Source organism: Artibeus jamaicensis, unplaced genomic scaffold, assembly GCF_021234435.1.
Source record: "Artibeus jamaicensis isolate MK-2021 breed Jamaican fruit bat unplaced genomic scaffold, CSHL_Jam_final contig_1803, whole genome shotgun sequence".
Classification (NCBI taxonomy): Eukaryota; Metazoa; Chordata; class Mammalia; order Chiroptera; family Phyllostomidae; genus Artibeus; species Artibeus jamaicensis.
In genome coordinates this window covers 3,467,914-3,487,589 of record NW_026521356.1, presented here as the reverse complement: position 1 = coordinate 3,487,589, position 19,676 = coordinate 3,467,914, and the positions used below count along the sequence as shown (strand labels likewise).

Here is a 19,676-nt window from a genome sequence, read left to right as displayed (position 1 = left end):
CACCCGCCCGGTGTGGCGGTGCCGCCACGCACCCACTGCGCACACAACACACCGGGGATCCTGTGTGGGCGGCGCTAACCTTTCTCACACTTCTCTCAGGAGCACGGGCCCCACGGACTGCAGGGAGGTTCTACTTTTGTCCCTTCGAAAATGAAGGCCAAGTGTTTCCAACAAAATAACCCTTTTTATAAACCAAAGTTTTATCTATGGACATCTGAACAACCCACAACGTTTTCACTTTAGATTGTGAGCAACACCAGTCAGTACTGCTGGGGGTGACAGGAAACCCAAAGAGTTTTGTACTATTAGGAACAGTACGCATTCCTAATAGTATCTTGGTGACATTGCTTATATGTGACAACTGTGTGTTAACTTTCTTACCCATATTCACATAGGCCAGGGCACCCACAAATAACTGAAACTTCGTTTCTTGGAAGGTTCTGAAAAAAGAGCTTTTCCAATACTACGCCCCCAGGCAGCCCCGGAACTCCACACTGCTTTTGGTGCGTGCACACCCCAGAGTTCCAGGGAAAGCGAGTCGCCCCCTCAATTAATTGGGCCCTGAAGTGATAGACAATATCTTTTTATTTTTGAAAAACAAAGAGGGAAATGTCCTAGTTCCAGGCCCATGTGGTGGGCGTGGCCTTAGGAAGGCCCCTCCCCTGCTGGACAGGCATCAGGGGAGCCTGGCGGGGGCCCCAGGCTCCCGGGGAGGCCGTCCTGGGCGGCTCCTCGCCTCGGCCGGGTGACGTGCTCCAGCCGCATGGAGATCTCGGGCCTGGCCCCACCTGCGGGCTTGGCAGTGGGCCCCCCTTTGAGTTATCCCCACGGCTGATGTCTCCGTCCCTCTCACTGCTCAGAGGCTCCCGGCACCTGCTCAGGTTCCGGCACTTTCTCCTCGGCCAGCTGTCACTGCTGCTCCAGTGCATGGGGCCTAAGAGGACTGTGGAGTGTTTGGAACAATGACATGTACTCGCTGTTGTGTCATGTCCCTCTCTTTTCCTGATAAAATCTTTCATAATAGACATTTAAGTATGAAGATGGCTACAAAAGGATCTTTTATCATTATGCCACAAATTATTTTTCTGCTTTTTTCCTGTCTCACTAGAAAGGAACCTTTAAGACACAGTTCACTCTCCTTATTTTAAATACAAGTGTCCTGGGAGCCAGGGACCACAGCAGCAGGTGGGGGCGAGGCTGGCCCCAGCGCCGAGGTTTCCGCACACTCGTCTGTCCGCCTCGGATCCTCCCCATCTCCCTGCCCTGTGCATCACGGCTGTTTCTCAGGCTCACTTCTAGATCCTTTCTTCTTAGCCTGACTCTGCAGAGGCAGCTGACCTTGACCATTATCTGCACATGTAGTCCTTAAATTCACACTTTTGTTTGGATGGCTCACCTTTAACCACCCCCCACTATTTATTTTTGCAATAAATGCTTCCAGATTTCCTCACAGCCAGCACAGCCCTACCATTCCCCAAGGTCAGGGACGGTGGCCGTGGTGTGATCTTCTCTTCTCCCTTGTTCCTCGGATCCAGGTGGTCACGAGTGAGTCCTGACAGCTGATTTCCCTCAGAACCCTGTACCCAAACTCTGGCCCAGTCTGACTTACTGGGGGAGGCTACTGTGTGCTGGACACAAAGATGCCATCCCACTGTCCCTGTCATCGAGAACTGCACCGCAGTGGGGTCCAGGCAAATCCTCCTGCTAGGACTGTCAGCAAACTCACCGACGCAGGCTGGCCCACCTGCCCTCGTACCTGCTGCTCCAGTGCTCACCCCCTCCCCGGCCTGCACCTAGTCCTGCCCCTGCCAGTGCCACCTCTGCCTCTGTACACAGCACAGGGCACCCAGGTGCCGTCTCAAACCTGGTTCCAGTTGTTTCTACTCTGAGCACGTTTTATCTGCCAGTACCCCTTCCCCGTCACTGTCACATGCAACCCTCGACATGGGGTTCTCTCCTGGCTGAAGAGGGAGTCTGAGGGCTGGAACTGCATCTCTCTCTGCAGGTCCCGATCTCAGAGGGAAGGACTCGCCCGTTCGTGAGCTCTCTCAGTCTCTGCGCCTGAGGCCAGTCCGAGTGCTGACTGACTGGGAATTCTGGCCTTGAAAGCCAGCACGGAACAGAGGTGCCTCCTCAGGGCTTCGAGGGCTTCCTCTGGAAGACACTGCGGGCGACATCCTCTGGGAGCTGAGGGACGTGATCAGACCTAGTGGCTGGGGTCCAGTAAGTACTGATTACCAGGCCAGGAAGGAGGTTTGGTTGTTTTTATCTAGAAACAAAGTCCATATCCCTCTATTTTTTTTTTTCACTAGAGCCACGTGTTGCTAAGGGAATGGGGATGGCACTGGGAGCCCACGGCCACTCGCTGGCCTGACAGAGCCTGTAAATAAACTGCCTCGCCGCAGGCCCCACTGAGTGGTCCTGGAGGGCAGCTCCAGCAGCCGCTTCTGGGCTTTCCCATCTGCTGGTGCCGCTGGGTCTGCGTGCAGCCTCCTGCAGCAGGCGCACGGGCAGAGCATCCAACAGGGAGGAGGGGTCTGCCACCCTCTCACTCTCCCAAACCCTCCCGCAACACCTCATTCACGGCTCCCCGGACCCGTTATAGACGAGGAAAGCCCCTCCCGGTTCCTGGCCCACGCCCATCCACACCAGCCTCTGCTGCAAACATACTGCACTGTGCTTTGGTCTCGGACACTGACTGCCATTCGCACCATCACTAGAATTAAGGTCCCCTTCACACAGGTTGACTGCTCTCGGCAGTGGACCTGCGGTCCCCACGATGAAGGGCCCTGCCTTGGTTTGTCTCCTAGATGTGGCACAAGCCGGCCGCAGGTGCTACTTGTTCACCATGGTCTGATTTGGTGATGTGTCCATGGCAGAGCTGGGCTTGTTTGTGCTGCCTCGCTATTTATTATGCCTTTTTGGGAGACGGAGCAGCCTGGGTCATGAGAACCATAGTGGCAGGGTTCAAATCCCAGCTCTGCCACTCACAGGGGGTGGGGAGACTTGTGCCAATCACTTAACACGGCTCAGCTTCAGTTTCCTCACCAATTTTCCCATTTTGCTGAAAGCTAAATGTTTATCACGAAAACCATGCACTAAAAGTGCACGAAATGCCTACTGTGTGTACAGCATATAACTGCTATACAACAGCATGTAAACCCCACCTGGGTCAAGAACCAGCAACACAGCTGGGGCCCCAGTCCCTCCGCATGGCCCTTCCCGATTCGAGCCAGCCCACCTTAGGAAACCACAATTCTGGCTTTAAGAAGAATCATTCCTTTGCTTAAAAAAAAGCTTTCACCACCTGTATATGTATCTTAAATGTTACAGCTTTGTTTTGCCTGTTTTTGACATTTGTATGAATATAATCCTACTACATATATTTTTGTATTTGTCTGGCTTCTTTCCTTCACTTGGATGGTGGCCCCCTCGGACCACAGATGCACTTTGCTCGTCCTTTCTCTGGAAGCTGCACCATCGGGTGGAAGCCCTGTAGGTCTGGTATGGATAGTGCTGCTGTGAGCATCCTGTTCCTGAATCCTGAACTTGTGTAAGAGTTTCAGCAGAGATTACGGAAAGCTGTGAACATGCTTAGTCATAGGGCGGGTTGCACATGCTTAACCGTGGCAGAAAACTGTTCTCCAAAGTAACTGTACCCGTGTATGCAGCCACAGCACTGATGAGAACTGCCTGTAGCTCCTCAGCTTCACTAGTGCCTGGGACTAAGTGTCCTCATTTTTTAAATGCAGTGAGAATAGAACCTACTTCACATGAGGATTACACGGTGTGATAAATATAAAGGGCTTGAAATAGGGCCTGGCACATAGTAAGTGCTCAGTAAATATTAGTTATTATAATTTATTATTATCTCCTAAAGTAGGAAATGCTGAGGTATTTAGCATGCATATTTTTCCATTTACAAAAGTTTCTGGTTTAAGAAACTCGTCAGTGTGACTACAGAAACCCTGCCTTGGAACGATGAGAAATTGAATGACTAAATCCTTTCCTTTATTTGGCTGACTGATGGGGAGAGGCAGAGATGGATGGACAGACGGAATGATCCACGCGCTCATTCAGCCAGCAGGTGCTCTGTGCGCACACTCGCCAGGGCCATTCTGGGTGCCAGGGATAGAAGATAAACACGACACGGCCTCTCTCCTCAGCTACATAAATTCAATAAGTAAATGGAACCCTGAGAGCTGGCTACAGACTATCAATACGATCCTTGGCTTTGTTATTGACTCGGCAAAGGCTTTCACGCGCCTTCTCGAGGGCAGGAGCCGGTCTTTCTGTGCTGCCGAGCTGGTTTTCCTACAGTCCTTTTTAACCCTTGGGGCTGCCTACGCACACACACACACAAAAACAAGCATAACTTCTATTTCTTTTGATACACTGTCTGATTTTCATAGGTCTACACAGACAGGCCTCCTGTGGGTCCAGCCTGCTCCCTTTAAGGATGCAGGAGTGGCCTTTGTCGATTGGCTATGGTAATTAATGAGATGAAATGAAGGGTCTGTGAGTGGTGTGGTATCAGAACCAGCGTGGCTCTGTGATAGTCACTGCAGCTGAAACTTCGGATCCAGTGACATTAGTGGTGTTGTTGACGAGGCCCAGTTTCTAACCTTTTCCTGACAGGAGAAAATGGGCAGAAATGCCTCCTGTGGAGCTCAGAGCCCATCAACAGTTGAGGCAGGTGGCCCAGACACCACGTGAAGAGACTGAGGAAGGAGCCATGACAGGTCTTCCTGGCTCAGGTACTGGGGAGAAGCACATGAGTGAAAACAACTGAAGGACAGCAGGGCGAGGGGCTGTGGTGAAGACAGCTGACATGTGTCTGCCATCCAGTGCTGAGTGTGGCAGATCGACAGAAGAGCCCTCTCGAGTGGGCGCATGGGATGTGCAAAAAGGCATCTGAGAGTACAGGAGAGAAACATGAAACATGTGAAAAGTATGCCAAGCACGGGGGCGCACAGAGCAGAGCAGGGCACCACACACACACATGCACACGGGGATGAAAGGGAACTGTTCTAAGTTAGGGCAAAGGACGAGGAGGACCCCGAGTACACTGGAGCAGGAGGTCGTGAAGGAAGTGGCGCCATCTTTAAGAGGCAAGCGTCAGGGAATTTCTGACAGAAGTCATAAAGGTAGCGGAAACATTAAACAAATTCATTGCTGCAGTGCTCACAAAGGAAGATGAGAGGCAGATGCCCGCAGCAGACACACACTTCCCAGAGGAGAGGGATGAAATGCCACGGGAAATCAGAGGCATGCCAAAACAGAGGATCAAGAAATCTGAGCCTCCGCAGACTGCCCAGGCTGCCGTCACCTGCGAGCTGGCTCCTGCCCCGATCCGGAGGCGTGAGGGAAATTAACATGCAGCAGAGATGCGGAGCCCTGCGTGCAGGAAGGCCTGGCGGCTGGAGCTACACAAACGCATACCTGCAGTGGGCAGGAAATCTGTATCTGCTTTGGCTTGGGAGGCCTCTACTACTCCAGTAGCAGACAGATGTTTGAAAGTCAGGGTGGCGGTTTCCACTGCCACCCTCGCACAGCTGCTGGTCGTGCGACCGCTTAGGTACCGTGCAGACCTTTTGCCAGAACAGCCCAGCTCCATCTCTTCTGAATGCTCCTCAGCTCCCAGGAGCCACCACACTGCATGCTCCCTACCATCCCCTGCTTGCACCCTCCCTCTCTGGATGGGGCAACACCTGCGGAAAAGAGACATACCTGGAGATGTGGCAGGTTATTCAGCCATATTTCTCTCTGTTGTCACACAGACGAGCTTCACATTCATGCTAAACACCAGGACCAGCTATGCTCCTGAGACCAGCCCTGAGTCCTTGGGCTGCTGAACATGCAGTGTCCACATGGAAATGGGCTCTGCCTCTGACTAAGGGGAGGACACTGATGCCACTTGGCAAACGAGCAGTGACACTGAGGAAACCCTGCCTCCCCTCTACATGCCCTCCACAGTGACAAGGGTTCTCCAACTCCAACAACCGGGTGGTATGGCTCTTGCACCCATGGGACTCGGGATTTGGCACGTCCTGGCCCCCAGGCCACCCTGGTTCCCCGACTCTGCCCCAGCCTCCTTCCTGGCCGTCTGCGCCACCTGGTTGCTCCTCCAGGGCTGCCTCTGCCGACCAAGTTGCCCCCTTCCCTTAAAACAGCCCCTGCCCCTCACGTCTGTTTGCCACACTGACTACTGACCACATTCCTGCTATGCCTGAGATAGGTGATGTTACTGCTTCCAAATGACGTCCCAGAGCCCAGTATGCTGCAGTAAAGAACATTCTCTGTGACGGTTTGCTGCATGCTTGACGCCCAGTGAAATTTAACTTTTTGTGCCTCTTTTTATTGGTTTGGGAGAGAGAGAGAGAGAGAGACAAACCTCCACTTGCTGTCCCACTCATTTATGCACTCATTGGTTGATTCTTGTTCGAGCTCCGATGGGACTGAACCTACAACCTCGCTCGTGGGGTTGCTGCTCTAACTGAGCTGCCCAGCCAGGGCTTTTGGGATCTTGTGTCCTCTGAGAACAATAGGTTTCGTGGATCTTGCCTTACGATCCAGGATCGGCTTCTATTTATTTAATGACTTAAGATGTTTCCCAGTGGGCAGCACTACACTGAAACCTATTTTCCTGATCCATAGCTGACTCACTAAGGCAGCTGATCAAGTTGCTCGTCGGCCAAATGTGACAGATCACAGTGGCCGGCTCATTCAAGCTGGCTGGTCCAAGGCGGACGGGCCCTCGCACAGACAGCTCTGGGAGGCATCGGGGAGAGAAGGCCGCGCCCCCTTCAGGGCCGTGCGGTGCGGAGTCCTTCTCCCTCTGGTCAGTGAGGGCGGGGACCCCGAGACTCGCTGCAGGGCCGCTCAGCACCCTCTGACTTACTGGCTTCTTCTCTCGGACACATAGTTGCACAGCCCCTCTTAGGAATTAAAAGAAAAATCTAGTCTTTTTAATGTTTTATGTAAGAAAAAAGTGGCTGCAAATAAAAAGTATTTCATTTTAGCTAACATAAATTTAAGTGGGAAAAAAGACTGGCATTTACTGTCAATATTTAAAAAATATGGGGATCCTATACGTATCACAACGTAGATTTTAATGCACTTTTGTTACATCATCAAAAAAGCACTTTTATGAACTGCTATTTAGAATTCTTTAATTTCATCCTTTAAAAATCATCAGCTGGTTTACTTTTATAATTTTCAGATTTGTTTTGATTTAAAGAGGTAAGAGAAGAGTTTCAGCTTCTGTTTACAAGTTCTCTGCAAGAAACACATTGTAGGGGTGTATCATTTTTATTCTAAACACTAAAAAGGCAAAATGAAGATAAAATATCACAATAGTACCAGAGAAACCCTTGATGTGCTCTGGAGATCCTGATCTGACAAACACAACATACAAATCTCAGACTGGCTGTGTAATACGCAGAAACCTCTTACTCAAAAAGCCTTTTTCCAGTCTCTCTTCTGACCTATCACGGGGTTTACATTTGCTATTTACTGTGTCGCTCTCTGGGCACAGGAGCCCTTTGGCCAGGGCGGACACAGGTGCCGGGGCCACGCCCCCACGCTTCCTACCCGAACCTGACCCCTGCAAACGTGCCAGTTCCCATCGCAGTGGAGGGAGGCGGTGACTGTGAGGCAGGTGGAGGAGGGAGAGGCACTGAGGGTCCCAGAGTGGTTGGCTGAGAGCCTGTCCTGGGAAGGTGAGAGGGGATGGAGGCAGGCCTGAGAGTGAGGCTCCAAGATCCCGGTGGGTATTTCATTGTCCCACTGGGTTTCCATTATAAACAAAAACATCAAAAGTAAAGTTGCTAAGAATTTCAAGATGGTGCTGGAGTGCATTCCACCTCCAGCACAGGGCCCCTTCTGGGCGTGGAACCCCATGCAGGTGTCCTGGTTGCCTGCCCAGGAGGCTGGTCCACACAGGTCTGAGAGGGACCACGTTAAGGTAAAACCGCAGAAAGGTTATTATTTTTATGCCTTTCCCTTACCACTGAAGTTTCAACCTTACTGTTCCTCCTGATTCCTGTCTTTAACCAGTGGCCCTTCAGAGGTGCACACTAAACACACGTCTGTACAAAAGCAAGTGATGAGCAGACTAAGTTGACAGTGTGGCAACTGGCTAGACACCAGCCTTCTCTGTCTTAAGAATGAACTATGAATTGATTATTTTACACTCGCAATCAAAGCAGATGCTATTCTAACCTGAAATCATGCGAGTGAACCCTGAGGGGCCTCTGTGAGCCCGACGGGACCCCTCACTGTTGGGGACACAGCAGCCCAGGCGTGCCTGGGTCCATCCTGGTTTGCGCTGGCTGTCCTGGTGCGGTCACTGCCAGCGCCCTCCCTCACACTCGGTGTCTGGGTCTCTGCAAGCCCTGTAGGCACTGTCTCCTCCTTTCCAATGCAGAGGAGCCCAGTGCCCTTTTCTGAGTCATTTCCATTCCAGACAAAACAACGCAGCAGTGTTTGAGGGCCAGGCATCTCACTGGACTGCCACCCTGACCTCCGGTGCCAAAAATGAGGGAAAACAACCTGCCCACTCTTCCCTCATTAAACCCAGAGGTGGAAGGAGCGTCCACAAATGGCACAGTCCTGCTGGGACGACCGCCCGTCCTTGGGAGCCCGGCGTGGGGCCGGGGGAGGAGCAGGCCTGGGGGGAGGGGCTCCATCAGAGACATTTCTGTGCAGCCTGCGCGGGACCCAGTAGACAGACAGCAAACCAGCAACTGTGCACTGTGACTGCCCCCGTGGGGCTGGGGTTCCTTAAACACCACCTCAGAGGGCCAAGCAACCTCTGAAGTAACTGTCCTCTGGGAGGATGGAGGACTCTGAGGACAGGGTGTGGGGGCAACTTTGCCTGCAAAGTCCCCCCGTCCGCCACAGATGAAAGTAACACTACCAAGACATGATCTGCCTGGGAAGGAGAGGCGGCCAATCTCTCAGAGAAGAAAGGCTGGAGCCCCTTCTTCAGTGGCTTTTATTGGGTTGTAATACACAGGAATACAGGCGGCAAGGATCAAACAGTAGAGAACATTTCAAAGAAATCTGAGGGCTTAGTGTGAGTCAGAGTCTGTCAGGAAAGGGGGTTGCAGAAACATTGGGAGACATACTCATTTCCTGCTCAGACCCTTATCATATGAATGAAAGCACTCTTAGCAAAGCAAGCTTCACAGGACTTTGAGAATCCTTTCTTATGTCCAATCACCCTGGATCCCGCTCTAGCAAGGCAAGGGGCTGCACCACCTCCCCCATCACAGGTTTTCAGGCTTAAGTGGATTAGAGCCAGGAAGCGCTTCTCTCAGAGGGCATGGGGACTCGGGCTATGTCAGAATAGCCAGGAGGGCAAGGGTCCATCACTCCCTCTTCGTTGCAGCCCCCTGAGTCCTTCCATGGTGGCCTCCCAAGTGATGGTGTCTGGCTTAGGTTGCCCCTCCTCTGAGGAGTCGTACCTTCTCTGACTAAACGACCATGCACTGGGGGCAGGGGGATGAAGCAGAGACAAGCTTTGTCTCCTTAGTGGCTCGTACTCCGGAGGTTGCTCGCTCATTCTTAGCCATAAGGGGTAGTTACAACTCCTGAAACCAGGCAGAGCGGTTTCCAACAACAGGACACTTGGCCCCTCAGGGTCCCTGTGGTGGCCAGTTCCACAGAGGCAGGAGGAGTAAGCAAAGCCACAGGAGCTGGTTTTCACTGGCCAGTGAAGAGACATCCGGAAATGATGATATGCCCACTGTGCGAGAGGTGGGCTTTCTCCTGTACCAAGCTGTCTCGGCAGCAGGCCATGAGTGGGTAGGACAAACAGTTCCACCTAACTCGGGGTGTAGCATTTACCTGTGCATCACGAAGTATCACAGCATCTTCTAGGAAAGGAGACACTTACCTCATTTGCTGTGTTGTGTGTTCCAACAATTCGAATGAAGGAGGCAGGCTGTCTTTCAAAAGTTACTGATTGCCAGGACCTGTGAGAGGAAGCACAGCCATTTGCCTGGTTAGACCGCACAGGTAACTGAGCACACAGGGAAGGGCTGCGCAGCCTCTGCTCTGCTCACACTGCAGGAGGGGCTGGGGATGGGGGCAGGCAGCACCTGATGTGTGGCTGAGGGAAGCAGCAAATAATAAGACCCTAGTCTCATTACAGAAGGTGAGGTGGTTTCTTATAAAGCTTTCCACAAGCAAGCGCTAAGTACAGACCAAGCTTCCGTCACAACAGAGTGCGGCCTAACAGGAAAGAGATCAAGGTTGGCGGGAGTTCGTAAGACACACCTTCCCCTCTGTGAGACGGGGCCTACCGCGGAGGGCTGCTGCCTGGACGGCCACATCTGCGAGGGTGCGGGCTTCACAGGAGGGCTCCGGGAGGGAAGGAGTTTCCAATCAGGGCAGGACTGTGGGCAGGGCGGGGAGGGCTGTAGAGTCCCACACTCTGGTTAGAGAAGTGGGGTCACTCACCGAAGTGCAAACCCCAGCTCTTCTGCCTGACCACCATGCCCCCTGCCCTGCAATGATGGCATCTGGGGAGGACGAGGCCATTTCCCACCCCTCCCTATTGACCCCAATGCACCCCCCCGGTGATTTATTCTTAAGACGCCCAGACTCTGGGTAGGCCCCAAAGCAGCCCCAATATTCAAAGGCAGTTCCTCAGGATCAGCAGGGCCTAGGCCAGTTCATTTAAAGACCAGCCTTAAACAAGCCCTGAGAGGAGGAGCTCTGCTCTCAGTTTACCGCCCACAGCTCCCCCCCCCGGACGCACGGGGGAAGCGCAGGCACCCAGGACTGTAAGCGCCAGCACTGTTTTCTGTAATGAATGTGAGGAGTTCGCAGTTGTTGCCATCCCTCCTCTGTGCACACAGTGGAAATGCCAGCTGCTGGGAAGCTGTTTCCTGTAATTGTCTAATTACCAAGTAACGCTACCAAAGAAAATATATGCATCTGTGGTTTGTTTTTCCCTCTTTGGTTTCAGGTGTCCCATCCTGTCTCACTGCGAGCCGCCCACTGAGACCAAACCACTGCTGCCTGGACACCAGCCCCTCAGGGTCATTAAAAAGTCGTTACCGTCCTGTGTGCAGAGTGTGTTCCTCTGAAAGCAGTTTTCTGGAAACAGCACAAGAAAAATCACTCTCCTTGTAAAAACGCTATTACTCACACGTGAAGGTGATGCCATCTGACCACCTCCAGAGCTCTCGTCCCTGGCCCATTTTCTCGGCGGGGGGCTGTTTTCCTCTCAACCCACGTGGCTCCTCAGGGAACCTGCTGGGTAGGTTGTGGCCTGTGGGCCAGGCAGGCCCTGTGGGGCTTCGACACAGGCCTAGCTGTCACTTCCTAGCCAAGCTGTGTAACTCATGACAGACTCACGTCCTTCTAGCAGGTCTGGGAGCGTGAGGGGCGCACACTGCACAGGGCGCCAGGTCCCATCATGTCCCTGCTTCTCAGACCACTCCCCTAGGTACCGGAAACAGGACTAGGATAAGTGACAACAGCCAGTGACAGATATTAGGTCCAAGTCTGTCACAAAAAAGATTGGGGTGGAGGGGGGTAGGAGTGGAGGGGGTAAAGGTTTCACTCTTAGCTTTCTATCCCCAGGCCCATCAAAAAAAATCTTCAAGTGCTTCTGGAGGTAAAGGTGAAACTTGACACTTGTAAGCTCAGGGTCCTCACAACATGCTGGGGGCTCTGAAAGTGCAGGCAGGACCCTCAGCCTCCAGGACCCGGCCCCTCCCACAAGGAAGAGGCAGAGGTCCAGGGAGCCAAGTGAGGTCTCATTCCGGCCGCCTTCCTCGCACTGGCTGCTGCTCTCTTGCCCTCTCCCCCGACATACGGGACCCCAGGCTTCTGCAGTGGGCTGGGGGCTTTGCTGGGGAGACAGGGCAGGAGCCTGAGGAGGAGAGAGCATCTGTGGAGTAATCAGCTCCCAAGGCTTCAATTGAATACCAATCCTCCATTACGTTACATTAATATCTAATCACATTAGAGTTCATTTTCACTAACACAGCCTGAGAGAGTTGAATAGATGATTTCATTTTCAGCAAAACTGGATACCAAACCTAAGACCAAGGTACCAGTAGGAAATAAGGAGGTAGGTAGAATGAGGTAATGAGCATCTCTCCCTCCCCGAATATCAGATTCCATTTCCTCTCAACTGCTTCAAAACGACCTTGAACGCTGCTGGATGGGAAAGGCGGTGCTGGAGCGTCACCGTCACCGTCACGTCTGAGACACGTTTGCGTTCACTGTGCATCCTTGAAGAAGGCGGCCGGGGCCGAGCTTTCACAGGGCGGGAGCGCTGCCACCAATGCTCAGCCTGCTCAAAAGCTGGCATGCCATTTCTGCTGGGTGCTGCAGAAGTTCTCCTGCTCACAATTACTCTGATCTCTTTGTGGTAGGTAAGGCAGCATCGGGGGCACGGCACCCACTCAGGTCAGAGGGAGGTGCTGGGAGGAAGTGTCTGAACAGGAGCCGCGGGTGTCAAAGGGCACACGCAGTCTCTGCTGTGGGCACTACCCCGAAAACCATAAACGCCCGCACAGCCCGAAGTCCTGCCCCGGCCTGCACTGGCTGTCTGCCACAGGAGTCCGTCCCCTTTCCTGAGTTGTAATTTCCTCATGTGTCCAGTGCTGGGGGACATGCTGCCACCCCCTGGTTACAGAAGGAGGTCCCACTCACATCACACTGTAAACATGTATCTACACAATTAGGAAGTCAAAGATGTCAATAGGAATGCTGGCTGAAATGCTGATCAAGTTTTCAGCTTTGAAAAGAATTTCAAGAGACATTTACTGTACTTTCATACTGTTTGAATTTGATAGAGAGTACATGTAATCATTTTAAGAAGTGCCTACCTTACTGCTGCCTAAGGCTTTGGTACCGATCACATGACATGAAGTGAAAATGCCATCACAGTACCAGTACCCAAGATATTTCCAGTTGGGAGGACCCCTGAGGTGACAGTTGAGACAGCAGGCTTTAACCCTGGTCCTTCATGGGCTGGAGGTAGCACGGCTCAGTGGCTGACGGCCTGCGTTCTGGAGCCAGGCTGTCTAAGTGTGTATTTCACTTTTGTGAAAGTGAAATTAGCTCCGTGACCTTAGGCAAACTGCTTAACCTCTCTGGACTTCAGTCTCTTTATCCAATAATAACAGTAACTATCAAAAAAATTTCAGTGAAGATTACATACAGGGTCTGGCAGAAGTAACGCCTGCTTAAGTATAGCTGCTAGGATAATACAGGTGTAATAACTTATAGCTTTAATTTGAACATTTCACCTAAAATGTCACATGGAGTACTTGAATGTAATACTGCTATGTTACAGAATTACAAATTTGATTTTGTCATAAGAGATTTTGTATTAATAAGAAAGGAGCGCTATTTGTCCTGTACATTCACAAATGTAAACCATCGATCACTACTGTAATTACCACTCAGCTCCATGAACCTGGACAAGACACACTGATTTCCTGGATCTCACCTGTGAGGCATCGAGGTGACAGTGTGTGATTTAATGACTGCAGAGGTCCCCAGGGAACCCAAGGCACCCTGATCAGCACCCACTTCTCGGAGGCAGACCGAAACAGCTAGGTATCGTGGGCGTGCACACAAGCTGTACTGCTTGCCCTTACGAAGTTTGTAATGTCTGTGGGGAGACCTGCTACCCTCCTGTGAACTGACTAGAAGACAGTGTACACAATACAGTGGTCCCACCTCACGAACTGGTGCTGTTCCGAAACTTCCCTTGTAATTAGTTGTTTCGAGCTTAAAAGGATTTTTTTCCGGAGAAATGTAGCCATACATTTTGATTGGGTTCCCAGGCCCACCCATAAAACTTAACTTGAGCCACAAGGAGGCTGAAGTATGATATATATGAAGCTAAAAAATGATGTTGTTGCCATAGTAGTAATTAAGCTAGAAATGCAAGAAATTTAAAACAATCTCCCTAGCGCTGCTGCTTGAGGAGTGAGGATTAAATGCTGTAATGAATATAAAATCATGGGGACGTGGCTGGAATATGGCAGGTGGGCTGTCGATAAGGAATACGAGAGGGGGCTGCGGCCCACCCTCCTGAAAGCCGCCCTCTGCAGACCGCTGGGTCGCTCCCAAGTGCTTCACAGCCACGATCCTTCTCACTGGGTCCCGAACGCAGTCTGTTCGGTAGGCGGGCACCGGCTGCAGTCCTATTGCAGAGGCAGGACACTGAGGCAGCTACAGAAGGTAAGTCATCTGTCAGGACCCCAGAGCCACAGGTGTGGAGCCACCCACAGAAGCCGGATTTGATGACTGTTGGTTGGTGCTTTTTCCACCAAAGGTCACGGGAGAAACTTTCAAATGATTGAGGGGCTGGGGCACTGACGCCCGAATCCCAGAGCATTACAGCACCTCCCCCTGTGTGGGCGTCGCAACTCCAGGACTAGAGAGCATGCCCTCCCTACACCGGTGGATTACAAGATGACCTCAGCTGAATGGCAGTCCTCTGAAATCTCAGTTCGCTGTGTGAAACTGGGGTGAGAATTCAACGAGCAAACAGAGGGTGCCTGGCATGGAGAACAGGCATCGTAACTGCTGGCTGCTCGCAGTAAGTCTTCATATTCACACACAGGGAAAACGGAGCCAGGGAGGAGGACCGGCAGATGTGCCTTCTCTCCACACACTCCACGGAGGGATCCAGAACACAAGGGTTACTGGAAGCAAGTCAGAGGATGCTACGTCCCGTGTGGGACCGCGCACACAAATCTGTACATAGGTTACTCATGGAAACATACATGCTGGTGAATACTTCTAAGTGCTCTGGGAGGACATGTGCCAAGTTCATGATTGTGGCTGTCTTGGAGGAGAGGTGGGGAATGGGACTGCTCTGGGGGCACAAAGGAGGCTTCAGCATTAACTGGAATGTTTTATTTCTTCGATTAAGTAAAAAAGCTTGAAGTATATGTGGAAAATATTAACTAGTCAATTCTGGGGACGAGTTTGCAAGAGAATGTTATATTACTCCTTAATCTTTCCTGTATTTTAAACAGTTCTTGAAATAAATAAAAAGAAAGAGGAAAAAGAAAGGGACTAAAACCACATCTGTGTTTATGTGAGAATTTGCCAGAGGTAGAATTATCTAAACAGCAAATATAAAAATTAGGGGGAAAGGTGGAGTTACTCTTGGTGGGGGTGTGGATTTGCCAGGCGGTGCCGCTTGCTCCAGACAGCTGTGCCTTTGTGGGAAGCAAGCAGAGGACGGGAGAGGAGCTGGGTGGGGGAGGAACGTCAGCATCTTTAAGTGCAGGGTTTGTGTGAGTGGCTCTGGATGAAGGACAGTGCCTCACGGGCCCCTAAGGGCTAAAGGGGAAAGGACCACTGAGAATGGCTCCCCAGCCTAAACCTGGCCCTGCCTTCTCCAGAGACACTGGGGATCCTGTGCCAAGGGTGCCTGGTCTTTTCGGCTCTGGAAAATACATGACTCTGCTGCCTACACTATCAAGAGAATGGGAATGTCAGAATTTTTCTGTAGCAGACCTGCTGAACAGTGCGGAGATGGAGACAAGAAAGCCTTTGGCCAGGGCCAAACTGGCATGAAACATGGCAAACTAATCACATGGGTTAATCTTTGCTTCCTCCACTAAAAACACAGGCAGGAAACTTAATAAACGCTTCATATCTAATACATGTGTTACAACACACATACATACACATGAGCACAAGACACAGAAAGGGAAAGGATAAGGAGATGTTACCATTTAACTGCACCAACACCTCAAAGAAAAAACACACGGGAGCAGGCGGATTCACCCTGCAGAACCTGAAAAGGCTTGTGTCCTTGACTCACCAGCCACCTCTGATGATGAGGGTGTGCAGGAGGCTGAACCAAGCGCACCAGTTGAAAGCAGGTAAAAGGAGCAGGTGGACTCTCCAACTCCCCTGTCCTCCGCCCAACCCAGCTCAGAAGGGCCCCCTGCCACCTGGCAGTGGACAGAGTCTTTGAACATACAGGGTCTGGACTGTGGGGGCACCAGGCACGGCAGGGTGGGATGCTACAAGGGCTGAGAGCAAGGGATCACACAAAGGTGAGTTTCCCAGGTGGACAACTGGGATTCAGTCCTGGGCATTCAGACCGCCATGTTCCAGGCTTAAGCCCCAGGCAGAAGACTGACCAGCCCGAGAGGAAAGACCTTGAGATCCTGATCCACCGCCCTTCCCTCTGTCCCTCCCTTTTTCTCATCAGTATTTATCAAGTGCTTCCCATGGAGCAGGCCCTGTTCCAGACGGCCCTCAAGAGGCTTCCAGTCCAGTGGAAGAGAATGACAAACGTTCACCTGAGTTAAAGAAGGGCTACGGAGAAAAACAGAGCCCTGTAAGCAGACAGAGCAGGGAGCCCGCCTTTAATAACATCTTCAAGGAAGTACTCTCTGGTACCAGGCAACTGAGTTAAGACCCACAGGAAAGGAGAAAATAGCCACGCAGAACTGGAAGAGTGTTCCAGTGAAGGAAGAGGAGGCAGCCAGTGGGGCCTGAAGAAGTGGGCAGGGGTCCCCCAGGGAGACCCGATCCCCGTCTGACGACCTTCAGTGAGGCCCATAAAACCAACCACACACAGAAGCTCCCAGGCAGCTTTCTCAATGCCTCTTTTAAAGGTAAACAGCCAGTCAAGGATCATCAAAGACTCTAACATGAAAGACAGAGACCAAAAGCAAATAGAAAAAAAAATAACTCAGGAAATACGTATAATTCAATAAGCAGAATAAAACTTCAGAAAAAAACCCTATACTCTGTCCAGAAAGATAAGAGAAAGTATTATTACATGTTTGAAATAAGAATAAAATAATATGAAAAGAAGTATTCAGAGAACAAGAAAATGCTCTTATAAATTAAAACTATGATTTAAAATAAATAATTCAACAAAACAGAAGCTTAAGCTGAGGACATTTCCCAGAATGTCAAACAAAATGACAAAAAGATAGAAAATAGAAGAAAAAAGATAAAAGGAAGAAAGAAAAAGAGAGAGAGAAGAGAAATTGAGAGTCAGCCCTGGCCGGGTAGCTCAGTCGGTGCCAGCGTCCTCCTGATGGCTCAGTCGGTGCTAGTGTCCTCCTGATGGCTCAGTCGGTGCTAGTGTCCTCCTGATGGGCCAGGACTGTGGGCTCGAGCCGCAATTGGGGCGCATGCCAATGAATGTGTCAGTAAGTGAAACAACAAATCTCCCTCTCTCAAATAAATCAACAAAATTTTTTTAAAAGAGCGAGAAGGAGAGAATCAAACCAAGAAGTCCACCATCCAGTTACAAGTTTCGGAAACAGAAAGGAGAAGATAGGAGCTAGAAAATTTTCATAGTAAAATGAGGCATTTTCCCAAATACGAAGGGCGTAAGTTTCCAAGTTACAGAGGCCACTACAATAAATGAGAACACCCACACTGAAGTGTAGTACTGAGAAACTTTAGAAGGTCTAAATGCTTCTCGAAAATGGGGAAAGCAGGTCAACATAAAGATGTGGGAACCAGAATCAACGAGACTTTTTTAAAAGAAACCGGGAGCCTGAGGATAATGGAGCCCTTCAGTCCAAATGCTGAGGGAAAACTTCGTTCCCAGCCAAATTATCATCAAGTATTAAGGTAGAACCAAGAAACTTTCAGTCATAAATTTCAAAAAAATTTACTTGCACTGTATTCATAAGAAACTACTGGAAATGTACTCCACCAAAAAAAGTATTAAACAAAGGCAGAGAAAGTTATGGAATGCAGAAAACAGGCTCCGCCTCGGAACAGAGGTGGGGCTCCTGGGTGACGGGCTGCAGGAGGACTGCGTGACTCCAGGGAGTGCGAGCAGCCCAGACGCAGAGGGAAGGCGGGGCTCCCCGCGGACTTTCAAGTGGGGCAAACCTAAACTGATTTAGCAGGTGTTACGGCAGGTTCAGGGAATTTGTATCACCCTGAAAAAAGTCAGCTGGAAGAATTAGTGGTAAGTGCACAGAAAACTAATGAAATATATGCATATATTTGTAATATATGCATATATACACATATATATGTGTACACACATGTATAATACTAAGAGATTTTAACTATAGGAAAAACAAATGGAAAAAGAAAGGTGACCGTAACACAGTACGTGGCTCAGCTCTGAACAACAGTCACACAGCCATGCCAGCAGCTGTGATACATGATACCAAGAGAAACGCCGCTCTAACTAGAGCGGGAGGCTGGAGGGGGGAGAGTGTTGTACTTGCCAGGGGGAAGGGCGACAAAGCCCAATCCCTATCTCCCAAAGTAGGAAGACAATAGATAATTTTGATAACAGAATTAAGACATAAAACAAGCATATAGTTTAGAAACATGAATGTATAAACTAAAAAAAAGAAAAGAAAAAGAAAGGTCTAAAATAAATGGACATGTTTGCCCCCAGATCTAAGTCTAATCACATGCTATGTGGGACAAGTGGAGGGACTCACGCACCGGCCATATGCCCAGGAAGGTGTAAACTAACACGCCCCCAAGCAGCAGCCTTTGAAATGTCCATGCCCCTCAAGTACCAACTCCTCCTACATCGCTGTGGCGTAAGATGCGCTCACAGCGTGGGGACACAGCAGGAACAGGACCCTGTAGCGGCGTTGTGTGAGCACAGGAATAGAAACAACCTCAATGCCCATCCCTGGACACTGCTAAGTAAATTCTGGTACATCTCTATCTCTGCTAGGAAAGGCCAGCAGCTGAACAAAAATAAAGACTAGCAACTGGCTGGGGGAAGGAAGAAGGAGGGAGGGCGGGGGAGAGAGAAACAGAGAGCAAGCTGGAGGAGAGAGAGGAGAGAACCAGTCACCGGGTCGAGGCAAGACTCTAGATAGCTTCAAGGTATAAAAAACAGGGAAAACACACACATCTATTTAGGCATCAACTATGATCTCTGGAGGAAGAGGTGTGTGGGAGGAAGACATTTCACAATCTCCCAGTTTTTAACTTTTAAACCATATTAAATGCATTTTCTTTGAGTGTATAGTCTTTTCAAAATATTAACTTTTTTTAAAAGGAAAAAAAGGAAAGAAGTTGCCTGTGGAGAGTGGGATCTGAGGTAGAAAAGAGTGAAGCAAAGATTGCTGCTTTTTGTTATAAACCTTGTGGTTCTACTTGACTTTTAAAACTATGCACATATATAACTTTGATAAAAGTATAAAAAAAATTGAAAGTTGAAAATAAAAGAAAAGCAGAGCCAGCAAAGGGAGCAAAGCCTGTGGCAATGAGGAATAGAAAGGGTACGTGGGAAACAGATTTATTTACAACCTTTGGAAGCAAGGCTGGAAGGCAAACTTGAACCTTCCAAAAAGACTCTCGAAAAAGGAGGAAATAATAAAGGCTGTTCCCTACCAGCTGCGCTTACGCAGTGAGGGTGGCACCCTCTGTGAGCCGTGTGGCCTTGAGTGAGCCTCCAGACTGGCCTGCAGACCCACCGCTCTGACAGTTCTTTATGAACGTGCCTCTCTTGCTGACCCCACAGCTGCCTGCCATCCCTCAGAGCAAGCTATTCTTATTGTCTTCCTCGCCCTTGAAATGGGCCAAGGACCAGAGCAGCCATCTCTTTAATCATATCTAAAGACGTGCTATGGACTGGGCACGGGAGGGAGAGTGTGTTCCACAACACTGGGCGAGGCGGGGATTCTCGAGTTGTCACAGCCCTGAGACTGGGCTCTGGGTGC

General features: G+C 50.4%; 1 protein-coding gene across 2 annotated transcripts in view; it reads right to left on the bottom strand.

Moving 5' to 3' along the window:
* The window catches only part of BTBD9 (BTB domain containing 9), a 463,365-nt gene that overhangs the window by 14,122 nt on the left and 429,567 nt on the right, over positions 1-19,676 (bottom strand). For both annotated transcript variants that reach the window (XM_037146205.2, XM_053671066.1), the window contains exon 10: positions 9,902-9,980. In XM_037146205.2, the coding sequence (XP_037002100.1) occupies positions 9,902-9,980 (79 nt within the window). The remainder of the gene's footprint in view (positions 1-9,901; positions 9,981-19,676) is intronic.